At 36.0% G+C, this 24,483-nt stretch overlaps 1 protein-coding gene across 4 annotated transcripts in view; it reads right to left on the bottom strand.

Annotated features, from left to right (window-relative positions):
• Rabgap1 (RAB GTPase activating protein 1) overlaps window positions 1-24,483 on the bottom strand; it is a 170,822-nt gene that overhangs the window by 144,035 nt on the left and 2,304 nt on the right. Inside the window, exons 1-2 of one of the 4 annotated variants that reach the window (XM_046451966.1) lie at window positions 17,876-17,972; window positions 4,040-4,239 (exon numbers count right to left, since the gene is read on the bottom strand). In XM_046451966.1, coding sequence (XP_046307922.1) covers window positions 4,040-4,189 — 150 coding nt within the window. In that variant the 5' untranslated portion in view covers window positions 4,190-4,239; window positions 17,876-17,972. Of the gene's footprint in view, window positions 1-4,039; window positions 4,240-13,961; window positions 14,446-17,875; window positions 17,973-24,483 lie in introns of those variants that run through there. The other 3 variants (XM_046451968.2, XM_046451967.2, XM_046451970.2) reach the window with 3 other exon arrangements.

The following is a 24,483-nucleotide window of genomic DNA, read 5'->3' as shown; positions in this document are numbered from 1 at the left end:
CTCTTCTAAATGATGATGCATTTATCTCTAGCTGCTCGCATCAAGACTTTTTCCTTGTCTTTGGCAATTAGCTATTATTAAGAAGTAACTATTTGTGGATCTCTATGCATCTATCCCACTTTGAGTTCAATGAGTTTCCTAAATATGATTACTTCTTTTTAAAAACTATGGGATGTTTTCAGATATTACTTAATTTAATATTTTTTTCCTGCTCACTTCTCTCCCCTCTTTCGTCTGTTATGAATATGCTGATGAAATTACTACTGTAACACATTTCTCTGAGGCTCTGTTGTTTCAATCCATTTTTTTCTTTTTTTCGGAGTAATCGCTATTGATCTTTTAAGCTAATTCTTTTATTTGCTGGGTTAAACCTACTCTTAAGCCCCTCTAGTGAATTTTTCATTTCATTTCATTTATGGTACTTTTCAAAATTCTGTATTTCCATTTGCTTATTTTTAAATAATTCTATCTCATTACTGATGTCATTATATCCTCCTTTTTTGGGGGAGAGGGGGTAACCAGGGATTGAACTCAGGGGTATTCAACCACTGAGCCACATCCCCAGCCCAATTTTGTATTTTATTAGAGACAGAGTCTCACCAAGTTGCTTAGTCCCTTGCTGTTGCTGAGGCTGGCTTTGAACTTGTGATCCTCCTGTCTCAGCCTTCAAAGCTGCTGGAATTACAGGCACGTGCCACCGCTCTCAGCTATATCTTCCTTTTTTAAAGCATGATTTCATGCAATTTGTTGGAACGTATTCATAAAGACTACTTTGAAAGCATTCTATGTTAAATCCAACTGGTCACTCTCATTTCAGCAATTTCTGCCACGTGGTTTTTTTGTTTGTTTGTTTTTTAAGTGTATGGGTTATATTTTCCTGTTTCTTTCCATGTCTAATTTTTTGTTGTTGTTTTGTTGAAAAGCAGACATTTTAGATAGCATATTATATTAACTCTGAATTCACTGCCCCACTTTAGGACTGGTTTTTATGTATCCTGGTTTTGGGTAGTTTTATACTCCTGCCTCCAGAATGTTATACTTTTTTTAATGCTGCTCCTCAGAGGGTTCAGATTTGGGACTGCCACAGTTACCCTGTGATGAGATTGATTTTTGACAGGGCTCTGTTTCTCACCATGCCTAGCTATTAAAGCTCCTTTAATTGCTAGCTGACTGCTTTACTGATTTCAATAGTACACTAAACCAACTAGACCCAGAGACTAAACCAATTAAACTTGAGTTCCTTGTTCCTTCTAAGAGAGAGTTTCAGAAATCAATGTTTGAGATTTTGACCCATGGTGGTCTCCTCCCAGCTCTGTCTTTCGCTGGTATTCTCAGGCAAACTAATGGTTCTATATCTAAGCCTTTGTCTAATCGATCTACCAATTTTCTCCCAATTACCTTTCACCGCAACCTCCACAGTTTGAGACTAACCTTAGGCTTGAACTTCTTTACACTCTTCCTTCAGGAAGAGATTAGGAGCTGATTTATGGCCCTGTTTTCTCAACAGGCAAAAATCTCTGAGCCAAAGCTCTGGAGCTAGGAGTGGGGAAAATGGCACACTTCTCACTGCGTGACATGCCAGCTTCACTTGTCCAAAATAGAGCCTCTGTCCCAGGAGCAGGGACTGAGTAGGAAAGGGGTGGGGGCCTATCTCTTGGTTACACTTGGCTAACAACAGCAGCTGGAGGCAGGAAGAAACATGTTTAGTATGCTCCTCCCCAGAAGACAGTGGCCTGGAACTAGGGAACAGACTGTAACATTTTGGAGCAGAGTTATCTCAGTTGGGAGAGGTAAGGAAGAAGTAGGTTCTGGATGAAATAACACAGATTCTTGTTGCTCTTACCAAATTTTAATAAATTTTCTTGGATAATTTGTCTTCAATAGCTTGACTTCTTTTAGAACATTTCCAGAGACTAAACTTTTGGCTTTTTCCCAGTAATATTCACCAGTTTTACGTTCCTGACATGCTATAAGGACTGAAGCCCTCTCAGCCAATGAGCTTTTAAAAATGTAAATTAGAGCCCCATATTATAGTATGGATGTAAGGCATCCCCCCCCCCTCCCAAAACAATGCAAGATGGTTCAGAGAAAAAATGATTGGGTTGTGAGAGTCTTAACCCAATCAGTGAATTAATCCCCTGGTAGGAATAACTAAGTAGTAACTGAAGTGGTAGGGTGTGGCTGGAGGAAATGATGCATTGGTGATATGGCTATGGGGTATATATTTTGTACCAGGAGAATGGAGTTTTTCCTCTCTCTCTGCTTCCTGATCAACAAGCAAGCTACTTCTCTCGGCCACACTCTTCTGCCATGATGTTCTGCCTCACTGTGAGCCCTAAGGAATGGAACCAACCTTCTATAAACCTTTGAAACTGTGAGACCTAAATAAACCTTTCCTCCTTTACAGTTTTCTGATTGGGTTCTTTTAGTTACAGCAGTGAAAAGGCTGACTAAAATCTACCTTGTGTGGTAGTACAAGATACCTGTAGACTTAGGAGCCTAAGCCAGGAAGATCACAAGTTCAAGGCCAGCTGGCCTCAGCAACTCAATCTCAACTATTTTGAGACAAAATTTAAAATTTCAAAATTAAAAATTAAAAAAGGGCTGAGGATGTAGCTCAGTGGTAGAGCACTCCTGAGTTCAATTCCAGTACTCCACCCCCCCAAAAAAAAGTAAACTAGATCATGTGCCCAAACTTTGTAAAAATTCCCTTCACATTTATAACTAAGTCCAAATTCCCTACCAAGTTCTACAAGGTTCTATATGATCCAGTCCCTGCCCATCACTGGGATCTCATCCCTTAATGTTTTTTTTTACTTCATTCATTGTGCTCTGACCTCTCTCTCCAAGAGTCTTTGTATCTGCTGCTTCCTCTGAAAAGCTCTTTCCCCAGTTCTTCCATGGCTTTCTACCTTCTTTGACTCTTCTTTGACACCTCAAGATCATCTCTAAAATAGTACCTGTCATTCAGTATTTTTACTGTCTTTATATGTAGTGCGGAGAATCAAACCCAGTGCCTCACATATGCTAGGCAAGTGCTGTACCCCTGAGCGGACACCATCCCTTTACTGTCTTCTTTAAAAAAAAAAAAAAAAATTATTCTACTGTATGTTTATAAGTGATAGAAGTGTTTCCAAAATTCTGAAAACAAAGGTCAAAAGACAACCACCAAATCATTCATTCCTCATCCACTGTAACCTCCTTTTTCGTAGGACCTAAATTTACTTGATATATTTATTTTTTATTTGCTTAAAGTCTATTTCCGCCATCAGAAATACAAGCTCTAAGAAGAAAGGGGGAGTTGCCTGTGTTATTTACCACTAAATCCCCAGTAACTAGAACAGAACCTGGCACACAGTCATTATTCAATAAACACTTATTGAATGAACAGATGTACAAGAGAATTGGACTATTTTAAAAACTACTTATAAATTACATGACAACCATTAACAGATAACCTGTTTTCATTATTATCCATAAAGAGTAGACTAGTAATATAGTGTAGAAAAAGAAGTAATAGTTATTATTTGGTGGAGAAAAGACAAAAGTGGTCAAAGACCAGGTATTTAAAGTTATTTCATGGGCTGGGGATGTAGCTCAGCAGTAGAGCACTTGTCTAGCAAATGTGAGGTCCTATATTCAGTCTCCAGCACCACGGATAATAAAGTTGTTTCAATATCTTAAACTTCATTGCGGACCTATCAGTACCCTTACAATACACATAACAGGCTCCCCCCAAAAACAAGCACCTCTAATTCTATGATAAAGTGAAAACAATACTAAAATTACACATGTTTACATGATAACCATCAGAAGTTTGACAGGAATGTTAGAAAATTTAGAAGAAGCTAATCAAAGAGAAATCTTAACCAAATATAAATTTCTCACTAAGTGTACATAGACTGCTTTAACACTATAAGAAGAAAGTACATTAATTCCATTTTCTCACTTTGCCGCCATGTCCCTTTTCTGTTAAGTCCAAGTTTTGCAAAGGGCTTAGCAAAGCTAAGCGAAATAAACTTAAGTTTTTAAGTTTTACCTTGAGTCCTGTTTTCTCATCATCACTTCCATTATTTGTAGATGGTGTCTCATCTCCTTGCCTGGAAACCAAGACAAAATCTTCACTATTAAGAGTAGACACTGAGTCTGAAGAGACACTGATTTTTCCAACAGAAGCCTTGTCATCCATAACTCAAGAATGAGGCTCAACTCATGAATGATTAAATATTTTTAAAACGCCTGAAAAACAAAAACCATAAAGATATTCATATAGAATGTCTGCCAGATAGTCAATTATGCTTTAATTCTTACAGAACACGTGTGAAAAATTTTTTAAACAACACTTCCAAAATATTTTCCCAGGATGTTCACTACTTACTATTATTGGCTTTCTATTCTGATAATAAGGGAATTTTATACTATTTAGGGTCAAAATATTTTAGACTTCAAATAAATAAAATGTTTTCCCTTCAGAATGACCCTACCTATCTACCGTGATTTCTCTGGCATATGTTGGAAGTTTAAGTCTCCAAAATTAATGGAGTACTAAACTTCTGTTTTCTATTCCTTAACTTGTAAAGCTGTAAACATAAATGAAATGAATGCACTTGATTATTATGGAAAGCGTATTAACTAAGGTTTTCCTTGCATTCTCAATACTTAAATTTAAAATACCATCATGGTTTTAAAAAACAAAATTTCACCTTAACACCCCAGAGACAGAAATTCAAGGCAGGACAAGCATTAATACTATAGCTGGGAAATATCTTACATAAGAAATCAGAATTCCATTGAAACTCAATCTTAACCACACCAACTTCTTAAAACTCAACTCAATATGAACATTATCCATACCCTAACAGATTCTGAGAAAGACAAAAAAAGAGGATTACAATATGTAAGTTTGTAGATTGAGATTCTACTCATTTGGATAATGTCTGTATTCCAATTTAAATTCCTGCCATTTCCACTCAAGACAATATATTTAAGGGACTCTTCCTTTGACTTTTATTTCTCTTTTCTAATTATTTACTTTTATATTTACAAACACAACAGAAAGAACACATCTTTGACTGGATCCCCACAGTGTTTTTTAAAAAACATTTTAGATCTATTTGAAGGGTAGCTTTTAAAATGATTTTATGGAAAAAACAAGAAAATCAGGATCATTAATTTATATTCTCATTTTGTTTTTTGATGCAGTGTTGCATAATTTGTTAAATGCTGTTTATGCAGTAGAAATGTCAACAAATTGTTTTTGGCATATAAACAAAAATTAAGCTTACCCTCAATGTATCCACCAAGAAAAGCATTCAAATGTTTGGGACAAATACATAACTGAGACTAAAACTGAACAAAGCATAATAAAAAAAATATGAACATTATCTAATACATGAGTTTCAGGCCAAAAATCCCAGGAGAAAATATAAAGATGTGTCACTTAAAAGAGTCATTCAATTATTTATTGACCCCTAGAATAAAACTCAAACACAAAACTACCATTTTAAAACCTGGTTCCCCATTTTCATTTGGTTGCCAACACATCAAGAGAACCTTACAACATAACCAATTAAGAAAAGTAGGGGTTGGGGATATAGCTCATTTGGTAGAGTGTTTGCCTCACAGGCACAAGGCCCTGGGTTCAATCCCCAGCACAACAAAAAAAAAAAAAAAGAAGAAGAAGAAGAAGAGGAAGAAAAGTAGCTATAGGTTCATTACATTTATAATGTTTTGGAAATCTGTTTAATCTTTCCAACTGAGAAGTTCTGATACGTTTGGACTTTTTAATTGAATATGTATTTACTGAGTACATGCCATGTGACAAACACTATATCCCCCTCTAAGGCTCACATATAAACACCTGGCAACAGAAATCACACAATTCCTGAGTATTACAGTTGGAAGAAAACTTAGGCATTATCAATACTGTTAAACAGATAAGAAAATGGCCCAAGTGAAGAAGTAAGGTCATTTAACTAGTTAATGGCACAGCTAAAACTAGAATTCTGGACTCTCGTGTTACACTAAAAATGGTCTTTTAAAAAATTAAAAGAAAAATTTTAATTTATCCATTCAATGAGTATTTCTTGAGCATCTCGTGCATAAATGGTGAGCTATAGTAAACAAACTGCACAAAAGGAGTTTACACTTTACCAAAGTAAATTGTAAAGGCTAATGGGTCCTGATTTACAGTAAGAAAATTATGGGAGCATACTGAGAGAGGAAATAATTCAGACCTCGGCTAAGGATATGTACTTTGATACCTCTAGATATTCACCCTCATAGGACTCTCTTCCTAGAGTGATTTACTTGCTTCTGTATTTGATCAACTCCAATTTGATCTAAACCTCCTTCTTTTAGCTGTCTTCTCATCCCACTTGTCCATTCTCACTCCAGAATCATATGAATTTTTTTCCCTTGTTTCTGTTTCCACAGCATCTAACACTTGATTTTTATAAACCTATTATGTTGCTTTATAATTTAATAATGAGTGTCTTGATTTACTCTTCATGTTTCTAAAAATGGAGCTTATTGGTTCTACCTTGCATGATATCGAAATGATTAAATGTTCAGTGTATCAAAGGGTGAGAGGAGCTACAGAAAAATGGAAGGAAAGGGGTATCAGTGCAGGCTTTTGGGGGGGAAGAAGTTTCACAGATGAGAAAATTAAGGCTTAGAGAGATGGTATAATTTTTCAAGGTAATGTAAATGGTTAGAGGCAACAAAATATTGAACCCAGTTATCTACTACTCCAAAATCTGTGTCCTTTTTGTTATATAACAATGCTTTTTAATGACATAAATTTGAACCTCTCCCCAATCAGTATTGAGTCTTTTTCTATATTTAGAACTTGTACTTTAAGTTTTCATGTTTAATCAATCTTTTATTCTCTTTTAAAATGTGATTAACAGAATAGCAGAAAGCCCAAGGAAACTGTCTAAAGCTATGCTCTGAGACATTAATAACTTTCCATTATACTCTAAACTTAAAAAGAATTCATTTCAGTTTTTAGGATATGGAAATAAGATTTGGGGGCTGGGGATGTGGCTCAAGCGGTAGCGCGCTCGCCTGGCATGCGTGCGGCCCGGGTTCGATCCTCAGCACCACATACAAACAAAGATGTTGTGTCCGCCGACAACTAAAAAATAAATATTAAAAAAATTCTCTCTCTCTCTCTCTCTTAAAAAAAAAAAAAAGATTTGGCAGGCTTAAAGTTTCACCCATTTTCTTTGAGGAGGTGATAGAAAAATACACTTCATAAGATAAATGTTAGTTTTGGCATCTGAAAGTAACTGAATCACTCAGCAAGAATGAGGTTTACCAAAACACTAACTAGACTAGTCAGGGTGTGGGGATCACAAAATAAGATTCCTTTTCTCTTGCTTCCATGAACAGAAGTAGGAGTCCATGATTGCCACAAGCTCTGGATAAGACTACCCCTTCCCTAGCCAAAAGCTGCCCCAGAACTTGGTTGACAATATTCTAGAGATTTACAACCTCTGTTGTAAGATGCTGAGGATGAATTTTGTTCTATTTATTTATTTTTTAGAAAATATTTTAGTTGTTGATAGGCCCTTATTCTATTTATTTATATGTGGTACTGAGAATTGAACCCAGTGCCTCACACATACCAGGCAAGTGCGCTACCGCTGAGCCCCAGCCCCAGCCCTAAGTTTGTTTTATTTTTAATCCCTACTTATATCAGTTAACACAAGAAGCTGCCTACCCTTTTTTTTTTTAATCTATACTTCCAATTTCCATGGACAATATAAACTTCTTACCACAAACACTGCACTGATATCCCCCTTGCTACCATCTCCATAGCATCTCTCACCATTTGACACACTGAACATTTTAATCATTAACATATCTCATAAACTAGAACCTAAGCTCCATTTTCATGTTTCATTAACCTCTGTATATTTAGCACTTACAGCAATGTTTGATACATAGTAGGTGCTCAACATTTATTAAAGAAATTGAGTGGCAAATAAAGATGGAAAAAGAAAGCTACCCAATGAAAAGGTTAAGAACAATTTTCATAAACTGACAATAAAAACAGCAGTCATAAGTGTGATAGTGAAGCAAACAATTAGGAGTTAGGAAAACACACAAGTTAGAATACTGGTTCTAGGGTCTGGGGATGTATCTCAGTAGAAAAGCACAAGCTTATATGCTTATAACTGAGAGCCCCAGGACTACCCCCACCAAAAAAAAAAAAGAAAGAAAGATTACTAGTTCTACTACTCACTAATAGCATAAGCCTGGGCACCCTGAGCTTCAGTTTCCATAAGAGAAAAAGTTTCCTCTCTATCTCATAAAGCTATTATAAAAATTATCGGGGACTCGGGGCTGGGGATGTGGCTCAAGCAGTATCGCGCTCGCCTGGCATGCGTGCGGCCTGGGTTCGATCCTCAGCACCACATACAAAGAAAGATGTTGTGTCCGCTGAAAACTAAAAAATAAATATTAAAAAAAATTATCAGGGACTATATGTATGAAACACTGAACAATATACAATACTGTAAGCATTCAAAAATTATAGCTTTTCAAAACCAACTTCCAATTAAAAAATATAAGATATTAATTGATTTAAGAAATCCAACTTAGTAAGGGCAGCAGAATACAATAGACACTAGTATTGCTGTATGTGGCCGTATACGTGGCCGTATAACCAATGTGATCCTGCAACCTGTATACGTGGAAAAATGAGAATTCATACCCCATTTGAATCAAATGTATGATATGTCAAGATCATTGAATGTCATGAGCAACTAATAAAAATAAAATAAATAAAATTTTAAAAAAAGAAATCAAACTTAGTAAACACATTACTGGGGCAAACATTTGGATTTCCTAATTTCATACTCTAATTCGTTTTTAATCTAAATATATGTAAAGGAATATGCAATATAAAGACATCTTATCTTTCTATAATACAAAAGAATAAGATGTACCCATCACCTCATTTTCTCATCCTAACAATTCTGTAAAGCTGACAAGTTATTATTATCTACTGTTTTAGGTAAGATGATATACATATGTTTGGGGTCTGGCAGGCACTGATGGTTTGTTTCTTCATGTCAATACCAAGAGGGCCATGTTGTAAGCATAAGTTCAAAGATGTTTCCTTCTCTACAACTCCTTTAATAAAGTCACTTGAGATGACAGGTAATTTTGTTCACTTATGCTGCCTCCTGAATCATACCTAAAGTTCAATTGTGCTATATTTCTTACATCTATCCTTTCACTGTTTTTATTCTTACTATCACATAAAAGGTCACTAGGGATTCTGACTGAAAATTAGTCTCATGATGTCAAAACTCCTAATAATTTTTTGCCCAAATTCACTATCTGTGCCATTAAGTGACAAGTTTATGTTCAATTATGCACTTTTGCAAAGAACTTGGAAAAAATGCATCTCATTCTTGCTGAACGAAGATTCATATTCATTCTCCATCTTCTCTAGACCGAGTTAATTGGAGACTGAAATGGAACAAACTGCCCATAAGGTCTCTTTGGACAATCTTTAAAAAGCACCTGGCTACTGGATAATGAGTGTTGCCTTTTTTAAAAAATTGAGCTTTTTTTGGACTATTAGATATTTTGTTTCTAGTTACTAATATTCTGAGTAGTAACAGTTAACTTGTGGCATGGATTTAATAGAAGCAAAACCAACCTCACAGTAAGTGATCTAGTTTTTAAAGAGTGTAGATGATACTCATAACTGAATTTGACATGGTGAAAACAAAATGTGCTAGTGCCAAGCCTGTAGTTCAGAGATTGTTTGACCTTTAGTTCCTTGGTTTTGCTGAGATGTTCTTCTTGAAGGAGTATTAACTGCTTTCACCTCTTCTACTTCAGTGGAATTCCCAACTATCACTAACCAGTCCCTATCAAAAATGTGGCAACCTCTTTTAAAAACTATTAGTAATGCAAAATTTCAAAACCAAAGAAATTTTTTTGTAATTTCATTCTATTTTTAAAAAATATTTATTTTTTAGTTATAGTTGGACACAATACCTTTACCTAATTTACTTATATGTGGTGCTGAGGATCAAACTCAGGGCCTCAAGCATGCTAGGCGAGCACTCTACTGCTGAGCCACAACCCCGGCCCCCAAAGAATTTTTCAATTCTCACTTTACTTCTATCTGCATAAAGAAATGAAAATGGCCATTTCCTTATTCTGAAACTCTTACTAGCTCCTTGCTTCCATTCTACCTCTGACCAACTTTTCTTAGATATTTAGGTACCTTTCCTTCTGCTGGTGTATGTATATTTCTGTGTCTGTCTATCTCACTGAAGACTGAACCCCGGGATGCTTTAAAACCAAGTTACATCCCAGGCCTTTTTATTTTTTATTTCAAGACAGGTTCTCAAGCAATTCTCCTTCCTCAGACTCCCAAGCTGTTGGGGTTATAAGTATGCAGCGCCATGCCCAGCTTCTTTGCCTATTTTTTTTTTTAATTCCACCTTTGTTCCTCTTTTACCTGAATATCTCATTAACTAACATGGTTATTATACCTTTCTATTGTATGCTGATAATACTCTATCCTATCTTTTCTCTTGAACACCACATGAGTATTTTTGTTTCTTTTCTATTCACTATCAAGTGTCTGATATATGCCAGGCCCTAGGAATAGTATCGTGGTGAGGAATAAAACGTACTACTTACCTTTGCTAGGTTTACAGTGGGAGAGAAAATGGACTATTGACAAGTAATTATAATACAGTACAATGCTTGGTACAGCAGAGATATGACAAGGGTTTCATGAGAATATACAGCAAGGCTCTATTATATGTGCCCTATTGTCATCTCAAAACCAATTCCATAGCTGGGCTCTGTGGCACACAACCTAATCCCAGAGGCTCCCAAGGCTGAGGCAGAAACAGGTTCAAGGTCAGTCTGGGTGACTTAACAAAACTGTCTCAAAAAAAGGTAGGAGAGCTGGAAATGTAGCTCAATGACACAGACCCTCTGGGTTTAATACCAGATGACAGACAAATTGAGGTTTAGATAGGTTGGGTAACTTGCTTAAGTTCAGAGAGAAAATTATGGAACTTGGTCCAAACCCAGGTATCTAGAAGCCTATGTTCATTTCTAGACTGTATCTCTTTTTTCCTTGGTGCCCCTAATCTCCATGTTTTCCTTATTCAATCCATTTTTTACGCTGCTCCCAGATGTATCTTTCTATAACACAAACCTGGTAAGATTACTCACTGTTCAAATAAAAGAACAAGACAGGAAGCAGCAAAAGAATCACATCTCAAAGATGCTATAACAGGATAATTCCTGTGGGGTTTATGGTCCTTTAAAATTAAAAAAGGAGTTAAGGTGTAGCTCAGTGGTAGAGCACATGCTTTGCTTGCAAGAGGCCCTGGGTTTCATCCCAGCACCACAGTAAAATAATACTAAATCAAACAAGCAGGATACAAAGAAGTTATAAAAATGATACTATGTTAGCATCAACTCCCCCCCCCCCACACACACCACCATCTCTGTATTTTGTTTCCCTGCACTTGTTTTCACATTTTTCTTACAGACTATCCCATGAGGGCAAGACAAATCTAACAAAAATCAATAGAAAACCCATCCCACCTTTAAAAAAAATTCCTTTTCACCACTACTAATTGCTAAATAATAGATGTCTTTGTTTGAAATCTGACTGAATTTGAGGGCTGTTTCTCTGATATTTGTGAACTAAGATAACCATATTAATTTATGCCTTTTGATTGATTCCAGGTTAGCTTTAAAACCCCAAAACTAAAAAAAATAAATAAATAAAAATTAATTATCTTGACGGAACTCACTATTAAAAGCAAGAAAATCCAGCTTATCTAAAAATTCCTCTTAGACAATTTTTAACCTATGATGCCTGTGACAGTTTACTTCTTTTAACTACTAAATGACTTTTTAAAATACCAGATGAACTACAAAAAGTACCTGAATGGGGCATAGTGGCACACACCTGTAATCCTACTGACTCTGGAAGCTGAGGAAGGAGGACTAGAAGTCCAAATCTACCCTTAGCAACTTAGTGAAACCCTGTCTCAAAAAGGGTTGGGGACTTCAGTTCAGTGGTTAAGTGTGCCTAGGTTTGATGCTTAGTACCCTCCCACCCCCAATATAGAAAAGATATCTGAAATAAAATATAGGAATTTATAAAGCAAAAGTTTTTTAAAAAATATTTTACAAGTTGCAATCTTTTTACATTGGTAGTTAAATATACATAACATAAACTTTATCATTTTAGTTACATGTAAGAATACAGTCTGTGGCATTAAGTACACTCACACTATTGGGAAATCTTCATCACCAACTACCTCGAGAATGTTTTCATATTTCCCAACTGAAAGTGCACCCATTAATAGTAACTCTCCATTTCCTCTCCCCACAGCCTCTGGGAGCCAACATTCTACTTTGTCCCTATGAATCTGCCTACTTAGGTACCTTATAAGCAATGGAATTATAAAGTATTTGTTCTATGTAAGTAGCTTATTTCAGTAAGCATGTGTTCAAAGCTTATTCATGTTGCATGTGTTAGAATTTCCTTCCTTTTTAAGGCTAACTTTTCATTAGTATGTATGCCACATTTCATGTATCAATTCATCCTTCAATAAAAGTTTTTAAAGATTGACTGTAGTTTTGTGGGATTTTTAAGGTCAAAAAGTCACAAAACACAGTAAAATGCCTAAAAAAAACCATTGTTTTCAGTCATTTTTCACTTTTTCATGAGTAATCAAACCTTATTAAGATTTTAAACTATTATAATAGGAAAAAAACGGGGGGGAGGGGTGGTGCTGGGGCTGTAGCTCAGTGGCAGTGCACTTGCCTACTATGTGTGAGGCACTGGGTTAGACTTTTAGCACCACATAAAATTAAACAAACAAAGACATTCTGTCCATCTACAACTAGGAAAAAACAGACTTGAACATTGAATTCCTGGGTCCTCTTTTTGACTTGGGCAATGCTATGATCAAGTTATGTAATAGGAGGGGACCAATACTTTCTATACTTTTGTGAATCTAAGTACCTAGAAAAGTGGGGAAAATATCAGGTTTTTTTTCAGTATGATTTCGTAAGGTAGGTGTAAGAAGATCAATTTTAACAAATGAAGAAACTGAGTCTCAGAGCTACCTGAGTCACATGCTAAGTGCAAGACTTTGGGATGTCCATGTCATTCTGACCCTAAGTCAACAGTCTCTCTAGACTCCTCTCATGAAAGATACAAGTGGTAAGAAGAGGGGATGAAATGCAAATAAAGCCATTCATTTAACTCTGCCTGATTGTGTGAGTGCAATACGATTGACACCTGAAAAAAAACAAATCTCCATGTTCCTCTAGCTATTTCAGGAAACAGGACTTTGATTTTTTTCCAGAACTCCAGGTATGCTGCCTTTATGTCACTTCTATAAAATATCATTAAAACTAAATACTGATATTGTTATTTGGAAGCCACTTCCACAATAGAACTTACCTCTGAGAATACAAAGAAAACCAGCTTATTGTTAATATACTACTCATTCACAAGGTCAAATTACACTTCTGACCTTGCTAGCATATTTTTAAGTATCCTCTTTTTCTGAACACATTTCTGAAGAATTTACATAGCATTTTATAAATATAAAAATATAAATATTTTAAGCAATAAGGGGTTTTCTAAAACCTTTTCTTCTTATTATTAGTCAATATAGTTCCTTCTCCTTTAGTAAGGAAATGAATCTATTTCATTTAGAATATCCACCTGTCTGTTGCACTTAGATCTGAAATGTTTTTTGTATTACTTCTCTTTTATCTAAGTGAATTTAATTCCAAGCAAGTAAGAATCCAATGTTTATCAAAATCTAAGATAATGCAGTAAAACATAGTTTCTCTTTTGTGTGATTTCTGTTTGCATGCCAGGGAAATGCACATTGGGAAACCAAAAATGTTTGGCAGAAGACATAAGTTTTCTTCACCTTCTTATCTGAGGACCTGATCCACAGTTAAACAAAAATGGAGGAACATTTATAAGTGAGCAGTCCATTAGCACTGCACTGAGCCCCTCATTCACATCAGATAGTAGCCACTAGAAAGATACAAAATTCACAAATATTATGTTCCACAGGTATTTTAAACCTATCTGATAGATCTTTCCATACAGTTAAAAAAGTATAAAAAAGACTATCTGCAGGGAGACAATTTTTGAGGTAAGTATTAGTTTGAGGTTAGACAGAAATCAGCTTTTCCTGAATTCACAGAATTCAACAGGTAACTATAATAAGGAAGGAACCATTCCTCTTCTGCAGGTGTATTTGAGGTCTAGATAGAAAATCATGTGTCACAGTACAAAAGTGACTTTTATAACACATTCCTAGAGTCAGTTTACTAAGATACCCTGAAGGGTACAAGAGAATTTATTACCTCTATAAAAAATATTAAAATTATTAACTCATGGCTCTTTTTATTAATATTATACAAATACCCAATATTCAATACAATTTAGACTTGAATGATCTTATTACTCTTGATTATATTTAATACATTCTTATATTAATTCATCTTTAAGTGATAGAAACATCATCTTCAGATTAGGGAAAACAAGTTTATAATTACAGATTGTCAAGTTACATTACCAAAATGTATAAATAAAAATGGAAAATAGAAAGTTTAAATAGGGTATTTTTAAGCTATGTTAATAACATAAATAACATTAAAATTACCACAGAAATTCATTTGTTAATATATCTTAATAAATGTAAGACATTAGTAAAGAGAAAAATGTCATTACCACAAAGTTTTACAGATCCCAAGGACTAGTGGTTTCTAACACAGTGCTGATGCTGATGTGAGCCTAACTGAAAATATGTAACAATTATGCATTTTCTCTTGGACAGATACAAACCCTCAAATCTGGCAACACAGCCATACAACTAATATTTCTCAGGCTAGGGATGTAGCACAGTGGTGGAGCACTTGCCTAGCATGTGCAAGGCCCTGGGTTCAACCACAACAACATACAAAAACATACAGACAAATACACTTACATTTTAAAGCCACAGTAATACATACTATTTAATGTCAAGCACAAACTTAAAGGTAGGCTTATAGCTTTATTTTACTCTATGGTGATCAGAACATGGGATGCAGGGGGAATCAGGTCTCATAGAACTCTGGACTGAGAGAAGGAACAAACATCAAGAAATTCTCATTGATGACTACCTCAGAGTAGTTGATTTGGAAAGAGAAGGGACACTTCTAGGCTAAATTCTATAAACATGTTCATGACTTACATACTTCCATATTTGGAATAAAAATAAGGCAAATAGAGCCAATAAGAGTGGTTACAATATAAGAGTAAATGTCCATCCAATATTGTTTTGACTTAAAAGTTTCCTAAATAACAATACAAGAAGAGAGATGAAGGTGGAAGAGAATGATCAGGTACCAGATTATGCAAACATAAAAAAGAAACACCGTTGGGCTGGGGTTGTAGCTCAGTGGTAGAGCACTTGCCTCCCACGTGTGAGACCCTGAGTTCAATCCTCAGCACCACATAAAAATAAACAAACAAAAATAAAGATATTGTGCCCATGTATAACTTAAAAAAAAAATTAAAAACACATTAAGTTGTTCTAGTGATTTTTTTGTTTTGTTTTGTTTTGGTACTGTGCAATTGTGCTACATTCTAGCTTTTTATTTTTTATTCAGAGACAGGATGTGCCCTAAGTTGCTAAGGCTGGCCTTAACTTGCAACTCTCCTGCCTCAGCATCCCTAGTCACTGGAATCACAGTCATGGGCCACTACACCCAGATTGTTGTTGTTTTTCAGGTACAGCCATGGGCATCAATTTCTTAAGCTCTGGAATTTCTTTCCTCTGAATTTAAACTATGTAAAACCAGTAAAAAACAAAGCAGTTAAAACGTGCCAAAATGACATGCCAAATTTTGCTTCATATATATTAGTTAAATTGGCACTTTTAAAATAATATTTGAGTTCTATAGACAAGAAAGATTTAAGAGTGTTGTATTCATTTATCCCACATTCTTGATAATCTAATAATATCTCATAATATTGAAAATTGCAAACATAATTATGTGCAGACTATGTCAGATCCTTAGCATACCAGTGTTTTTATAAAGATACTGAAAGTAGCAATGATTTAAACCATTATTTTCTAATGCCTATACTCAAAAGCCATTATCAAAACAATGAAGCTTTAACTGAAATTTTACTAAATAAAAGACAATGACTGCTCTAAAAAGTCTGGGCTGTTAAGTTTGGTTATATTATGGAAAATCATGTCCCCTCATGAAGGTAGAGTATGTAATGTGTACAAGACACTTCTCTCAACATGCAGAGAAGATAGGAAACATGTATCAGAGTACTCCCATACTGTTAATCACTTTTATATTTTATACAAAATACAATACCAAATATGCCAAAATGCATATAGCTGACAGGTTAACTTTTCAAACATCTCTTATTAAGACCAATGAGTTAACTACAAACTTACAAATCTGAAACAATGAAAGGAAGTGTACCCCAATCTAGCAATATGGCAACTTTGGCATGAGACCGAGTTAATATTTGTATTAGAGCTACATGTGAATTTTAAATGTCACCAATACATACAAATCAATAATGGATTCAAATCTTATTAATACAAACTAAAGTGTACAAGAACGATCATCAATCTCTCCTGTATTCATTTTCAGTTTTTTAAGCTCTACTTAAAGTTTCTAGTATAATTTATAGCACCCTACACAGACCTGAATTAAGGCAAAGGTCCTCCATTTAAAAAAAAAAAAAGTGTCCTTTCTTGGCACCTACACTTTATTCCTAACTACTTTTCAAACAATGGTTTAATGTGGTAAAGTTTTTCCTGCCTAAAGAAAGCAGTTGGAAACGCACACACTCGTTACTTCTACTCATAACAAAAATAAATACAGGTGTTGGTCTAAATGAAAATATCAAATGAAGTCTCCTCGCGCCACACCCTCCAATTGACAAAAGCCAAAAGATCTCAAATTCAAGTTGAAATATGATTTTAAACTAAGGGAACACTAGTAGCATAATCATTTAACAGTTTCCTTCTAAGATAAATGAAAAGGAATTTACTTCTAAGATAAATGAAAAGGAATCCTCAGTAACCAGAGGTATGCAAATACTTAACAGTTTGAATGTTAGAAGCCCATGGACCAAAGTACTAAGCAGTGGATAGCGAACTCCTGGAGGCCGGGGTTACCCTCTAGCTTAACACACAAAACCCTGAAGGTTGCTGAAAACCAAGATACAGCAACAAGGTGTTGAGGCAGACGCTTCTAGTAGATAGGATGAGCGGGATGTCAAAGGCACTTTAATTGCAGGCGGGGAAAAAGAAAGACAAACATGAGATGATAGAGCGACACTAAAAGAGCAAGCCTTTGAAACTCGGCGCAGCCCAGGAAGCCAAGCCTGAGGCCCAAGTCAGCCACACATACAGGCCTAGTAGGCAACTGGGAGAAACTGAGGCGGAAGGGACAGTCTGATTCCCAAAGGGGAGAAACGAAAACAAGAAAGTCAAGACACAAACCGGCTTCGCTGGGGAGGGGGGTTGGGTGAAGGGGAGAAGGGCAGCAACCGCAGAGCTCAGAAGACAAGACACCCACCCAGACAGGGGGAACCGGTTTGGGCAGGGGCTCCCGGAGCGTCAAGCTGCGCATGCGCCCTCTCCCAACCACGGCTCGCCCCCACCCCCGCCCCAATCACGGCTATCCTCAAAACTCGGCCCGTCGAGGGACCTGAACGCAGCCTCCAGCTAGACCCACGGGGCGAGAACACAGCTTGACTTCCCACAGGGGCTACTGCAAAATGCCCCCGGGGTTGGTAGGAGGGGAAACGCGGCCCTACCCGACCCGCCGTCTCCTCCTCTACCGCCTGCTGTCCACCGTCCCGGAGGCTCCGCCACCAGGGCCTCCCCAGCCGCCCTGCCCCCGCACCCTGCCCCCTACTCACGTGAAAGGGGCTCCTTCCGCCCTCCGCTCCGCCCCCTGCCCCGTCTCATAGGCTCGGGACGAAGACAAGAAACCTCATTGGCCGAACCCCGGGCAGCAAGGCGGGGTTTCCTTTTCACTGAGCCCCACCTTGGTTTTTAGACCGACTCTGGAAATGCGCATGCGCAGAGCGTGCTCGCCTGGGCTGCACCTGTGCTGTGGTAGATTAATGTCTAGACTTGGACAGGCAGCAACTGTGATGGCAGCAGCCGCTTAGAGCAGGGGTGGCTTCGGCCTGAGAGGTACTATCTGTGGAACCTCAGAGGAAGAACGCATGCTAGAGCAAGGAATCTTTTGCCCATCTTTCATGTGTAAGTCCTGTTTGAAAGCAGCACTTACTTAACAGTTGTGACTCAAATCACCCATAGTTTATTGAGAGCCCACTGTGTACCCGGGTAAGAATTTCACAGGCATCTCATTTAATCTTTACGCTATGAGGATGGTATGATAAAGGAAATCTCTAAGTCAAAACTTCTGACTCCCAAGTCCAAAAGCCCCTGGTACTGTATTTCAGTCAATGAAGAGGATAGGAATGGGGTTGGGGTTGTAGCTCAGTGGTAGAGGACTTGCCTAGCACATATGAGGCACTGGGTTCCATCCTCAGCACAACATAAAAATAAATAAAATAAAGGTATTGTGCCCACCTACAACTTAAAAAAAAAAAAAAGAGGATAGGAATGAACAAGGTTGTTTCAAACTGTGACTGGAAAATGGGAATTTTATTTTAAAAGGATTCAATGGTAAAATACAAAGCAACAGCATAATTAAGTTTAAAGTCCTTGTCCTGAGTGAATTTATAGTGTATCTGGGAACAAAACAATGATTATTAAAGTACTACACAAGTCTTGATGTTTAAAATAATTCTGGCCTCTTTTACTCTTCAAAAGGCATAGGCTGTTTTCCTGGTTAGTCATTTGCAAATGTTTCCCTGTGGATAGTGCATGCAGATCAAACAGAGAAGCAATAAAAAAAAAAAAAAATTATGCTCTCTCTGTGTCTTGTCTATTACCATAGACATGGCTGCACCCCTGCAGGAAGTAGTTTTGCTTCATGTCTCCTTATATAGTTATGTAATACTGATTTTAAGGTATTCAAATAATATTAGGAAAAAAGTTATAAACCTTCTGAACTGACATCCTGACAAAACAATGGTTAATATTTTGGTTACCAACTTTTATGTATTTTTTTTTTAATTTTTTTTTAGTTGTAGATGGACACAATACCTTTATTTACTTTTATGTGGTGCTGGATAGGACCCAGTGTGTCACACGTGCAAGGCAAGTGCTCTTATCACTGAGCCACAACCCCAGCCTCTGTATTTCTTAATTCAAATGTATACTGCAAACATACAAGTAAATCTTAATATAATTTGCTTAAATAAAATTTTCTTACATACTCAATGTAATATGCCTTGCCAAGAAATAGAAAATAGAGACAAGCTAAAATAACATTAAATTCCACTACCAATCAGTATTTTCCATGCACATCCTGTTGTGTCTATACATTTTTTAAAGAAACCAGTTTAGTAATCTGCTTTATTTGATACACAATATCTTCTAATTTGAGTAAATTTTTCTCTAATTCGTGAATCACACATTTTCTTTACAGCTGGCCATCTCAAATCAGTAATATTTCAGGAAAATTTCCCTTCATGTAATACCTAACTAACTACAAGTAAATATTCTATTGACCATTCCCAGTTTCCAATCCACACATTGTATCTAGTTACTGCCCTTAACCTTTTTAAAATGTGACACTTAAAAAATCAAGATACTGAGCCAGGCATGGTGGCACATTCCTATAATCCTAGTAGCTTGGAGGGCTGAGACAGGAGAATGGCAAGGTCTAAGCCAGTCTCAGCAATCTAGCAAGACCCTAAGCAATTTAAGGAGATCCTACTTCAAAATAAAATATACAAAAAGGGGGAGAGAAATTGGGGATGTGGTTCAGTGGTTAAGCAACCCGGGTTCAATCCCTGGTATCCAGAAAATTAATTAATTGATTGACTGAGTGATTAATTAAAGGCACTGTCTCATTGCAGAAATCTGGTCAACTGAAGTGCAAAAATCCTGAATTTGAATGGTTGTTTCCTCAAGGAGTTATTGAATTTATTCTTCTATGCCTGATGTTTCCTGCAAATTAGTCATAATATCTGAATGCCTAATGGATTCAAGCTAAACATTTGGACTAGTGCACATCATATATGATGTCATATTACACTTCATATTATTTCCTGATATTAGATAGAATACATATTATGCATTGTACAATATTGTGTATTTTATCTAATATAGCAATTCCGATGTTGGCCATTGAATCAGTGATGATATACATGCTATTTTTATCTTTGAGTCCATTTTCGAAACAGACTTTATATACTCTTTCAATGCCTACCATTGCCATATGTTATAATATCCTATGCCAAACACAGAAAACTAACTTTGGTTTTCAAATATGCTCAACTTTTTTCAGCATGTGGCTTTGTACCTTAGAACAATAACATTAATGTATGAGTAGAATATGGGTCTGTATGAAACAAAGCAATGCACAATGCAATAGGCATGAGCCAGAATGGGAAAATCCTTAATAGTAAAATAAGGAAACTGAAGTTCAACCTATAGTTACAGGGATGCCTTGTTTTTTTTTTTGTTTTTGTTTTTGTTTTTTGTTTTTAAGATAATGACACTATCTGTGATCAGAATAAAACATCACTCTGGTAAGAATGCCTGCCTATGACTCCAGCGACTCGATTCAGGAGGCTGACAAAGGGAAAATTACAACTTTGAAGCCACCTTCAGCAACTCAGCAAAACCCTATCTCAAATAAATAAATAAAACAAAAACCAGCTGTTTTAAAGCCTTTGTCTATAAGCCAGACATATGGGATTCCTGAGAGAGAGTTTCTGTTGATTTATTCTTTTGAATAGTTCATACTTTGCTGAATCTTTTATGCTTTGTGATTTTTTCATGAAAATTGGACACCTGAATCTTAAAACATGGTGACTCAAAATCAGAAACTCTCTTCCATCAGGTTTGCTGGTTTTTTGTTTGGTTGGTTGGTGTTTAAATTCTCTCTGTGCTAGGGGATCAGCCTAAGGTAAAAGCTTATGGTCTTCTTAGTTCTTTTCTGAGCCTGTATCCATCCCTGATTAAAGCCTTCTATTTTCCTCCATATAAGTGATTGCTTCGAATATCCTAATCTTTAGATGTCTGGTTCCCAAATAAAATGATACGGAAACATACAAACAAAACAAATACTGTTTCTTTCTTTCTTGAAGCTGAGTCAGAAAGTGTAAGTTCCAAAGAAGAAGACAGAAAGAAGGGCAGAAAGAGTATTTGAGGAAATAAAGGTAAAAAACTCCCCAAATGTTATGATTTTTACAAAGTTCAACAAATTCCTACTAGGAAATACTCAGAAAGCTTCATCAAACATTAGAACCAATGTCACAAGCCAAAGACAATCTCCAAAGCAATAACAAAGAAGCAACCTGTGAAACAAAAACAGATCCTCAATAAGATTAATTATAATTTCTAACTCCACTTTTAATTTTCTTAATGACCTAAAAGTCAAATGTATAAAATACCTATATTAATGGACACATATGATGTCATCTCTTACCTCAATCAACAAAAAAGTACAGAGATATATAGGACCAGAGCTTTTGAATGAATTGAAGTTAAATTGGTGTCAATTCAAATTAGATGATTAAATTGATGGATTTCAATCCCCACTGTACGGTATTAAGAGGGTGGAAACTTAATCCGATTATGGTATTGAGAAATGGGACCTTTGTAATATGATTAGGACTAGTCAAGGTTATCAGGTGGAGACTACATGATTGGATACTAATGGCTTTATAAGAAAAAGAGAGACTAGAAAAGGTATACACACACACACACACACATACATATACACTCTTTCCAAATGATGTCCCCTGCCACTTTGGGACTCTACAGGCTTCAAGACTATCAACAGACTGGCTCCTCAACTTTGAACCAGACCAGTGAGCCAAAATAAACCTCTTTTTTTTTTTTTTTTTTTCTAACTTACCCAGTCTGCGGTATTGTTAGCAGCAGAAAACAGATTAATACAGATGTTAAATCCTATTGTAGCCACAAAGGAAGTATCGGTAGATTACAAAAAGAAATAATGCAGAAGTCAAACACTTCAAGATTAAACAAAAACTAACTAAACAGAAAAGGCAATAGTAATGGAGGAAATGAGAACTTTAAAAAGCAGTAAGGTATCAACAATAAAAAAATAGAAAAATGACAGATATAAGTTCCTCCTTAACATTATTAATATAAATGGTTTAAACTCTCCAATTAAAAGACAGAGATGAGCAGATAGTTTTTTAAAAAACATAGTCCAACTGGGCACAGTGGCACACACATGTAATTCCAGCAACTTGAGAGAGTGAGGTTGGAGGATTGCAAATTCAAAGCCAGCTCAGGAACTTAGTGAGGCCCTAAGCAAACTAGCGAGATCCTGTCTGAAAAAATAAAAAGGCCTGGGGATGTTGCTCAGTGGTTAAGCATCCTTAGGTTCAATCTTTGGTAAATAAAATAAATAGCAACAACAACAAATAACCATGGTCCAACTACATGCTGTCTACAAACTCATTTAGACCTTAAGACACAATTAGGTTGAAAAAGGCTGAAATTAATAAAATAAGATGTTCCATGTAGATAGTAAATAAGAGAACTGGGGTGGTTATACTAAATTTAGACAAAATAGACCTTAATTTAAAAAGGTTAAAAAGATAGAATAACATATATTAATAAACATTTCAATATAGTAAGATTATATAAAAATGTACTTATCTAGTAACAGACTTTCAAAATATATGATGCAAAAACTTGATACAATTAAAAGTAGTAAAACAGTTCTACAATAATAGTTGGAGACTACAATACCCTATAATCCATAAGTGCTAGAATAAAAACCAGATTAGTAAGTAAATAGAGAACTTGAACATCTTAAAACCAACTAGACCTAACAGACATAGATCATCCCATCCAATAATAGGATACACATTCTTCTCAAGTGCATGTGGGACATTCACCAGGATAGACCATACATTAGACTATAAAACATGTCTAGTTTATTTATTTTTTAATAAGATAGATAACTAAAGTATCTTCTCTAAACATGATGAGATGATGTTAGAAAACAGCAGCTGATGGGCTGGGGAAGTGGCTCAAGTGGTAGCACGCTCGCCTGGCATGCGTGCAGCCCGGGTTCGATCCTCAGTACCACATACAAACAAAGATGTTGTGTCCGCCGAAAACTAAAAAATAAATATTAAAATTCTCTCTCTCTCTCTAAAAAAAAAAAAAAAGAAAGAAAGAAAGAAAAAAGAAAATAGCAGCTGAACAAAAACTGGAAATTTTCACAAATAAAAATAACATATACCCAAACTTATAAGTTAGAGTAAAAGCAGTGATCAGAGGGGAAATACACATTTGTAAATAACCATATTAAAAAAGAAGAAGCTGGGTGCGGTGGTGCATGCCTGTAATCCCAGTGGCTCAGGAGACTGAGGTAGGAGAATCCAAAGTTCAAAGCCAGCCTCAGAAAAAAATCAAGGCGCTAGGCAACTCAGTGAGACCCTGTCTCTAAATAAAATACAAAAAAGGGCTGGGGATGTGGCTCAGTGGTAGAGTGCCCCTAAACTCAATCCCCAGTAAACTCCCCCCTCCAAAAGAAGAAAGTTCTCAAATCAAAAACCTAAAGTTCACACCTTAAGGAACTATAAGAAGAAGAGCATACGAAACCCAAAGCTAACAGAAGAAAAGGAATAAGACAATCAGAATAGAGATCAACAAATTAGAGTACAGAAAAACAAACAAACAAACAAAAATCAATGAAACCAGGCATGGTGGTAACTGCCTGTAATTTCTACTACTTGGGAGGCTGAGATAGGAGCTTCGCTTGAGCTCAGGAATTTGAGACAAGCCTGGGCAACATAGCAAGGTTTCTTTAAAACAAACACACATACACACACACACCCCAAAATTGAGGACCCTTACTTAAGTTAGACTAATGAAGAATGAAAAAGATATTACACAAATGACTAAAATCAGAAATTAAAAGTGAGGCGTTTACTCTCAACATTACAGATATAAGAGATTAGTATTAATAATTACATGCCAATTCCTTAAAACATAAAAACTTCCTAAACTGATTCAAGAAGAAATAGAAAACCTCAACAGATGTATAACAAGTACAGATTGAATCAGCAATTGAAACTTCTCAACAAAACAAAGTGCCACACAGCTTTACCTGTGAATTCTATTAAACTTTTAGGGAGATATTTCTAACAATGCTTTTCAAACTCTTGCAAAAAATTGAAGAAGGAACGTTTCTTAACACATTTTATGAGGCCAGCATTACATTGGTAACGAAGCCAGATAAATGCACCACAAGAAATTACAGATCAATATCTCTTATGAATACAAATGC

Source organism: Marmota monax, unplaced genomic scaffold, assembly GCF_021218885.2.
Source record: "Marmota monax isolate L192 unplaced genomic scaffold, Marmota_monax_Labrador192_F-V1.1 WCK01_AAM20220418_F8-fsc00020, whole genome shotgun sequence".
Taxonomy (NCBI): Eukaryota; Metazoa; Chordata; class Mammalia; order Rodentia; family Sciuridae; genus Marmota; species Marmota monax.
The sequence above is the reverse complement of the archived record's forward strand: the minus strand, read 5'-3'. Positions and strand labels throughout refer to the sequence as shown.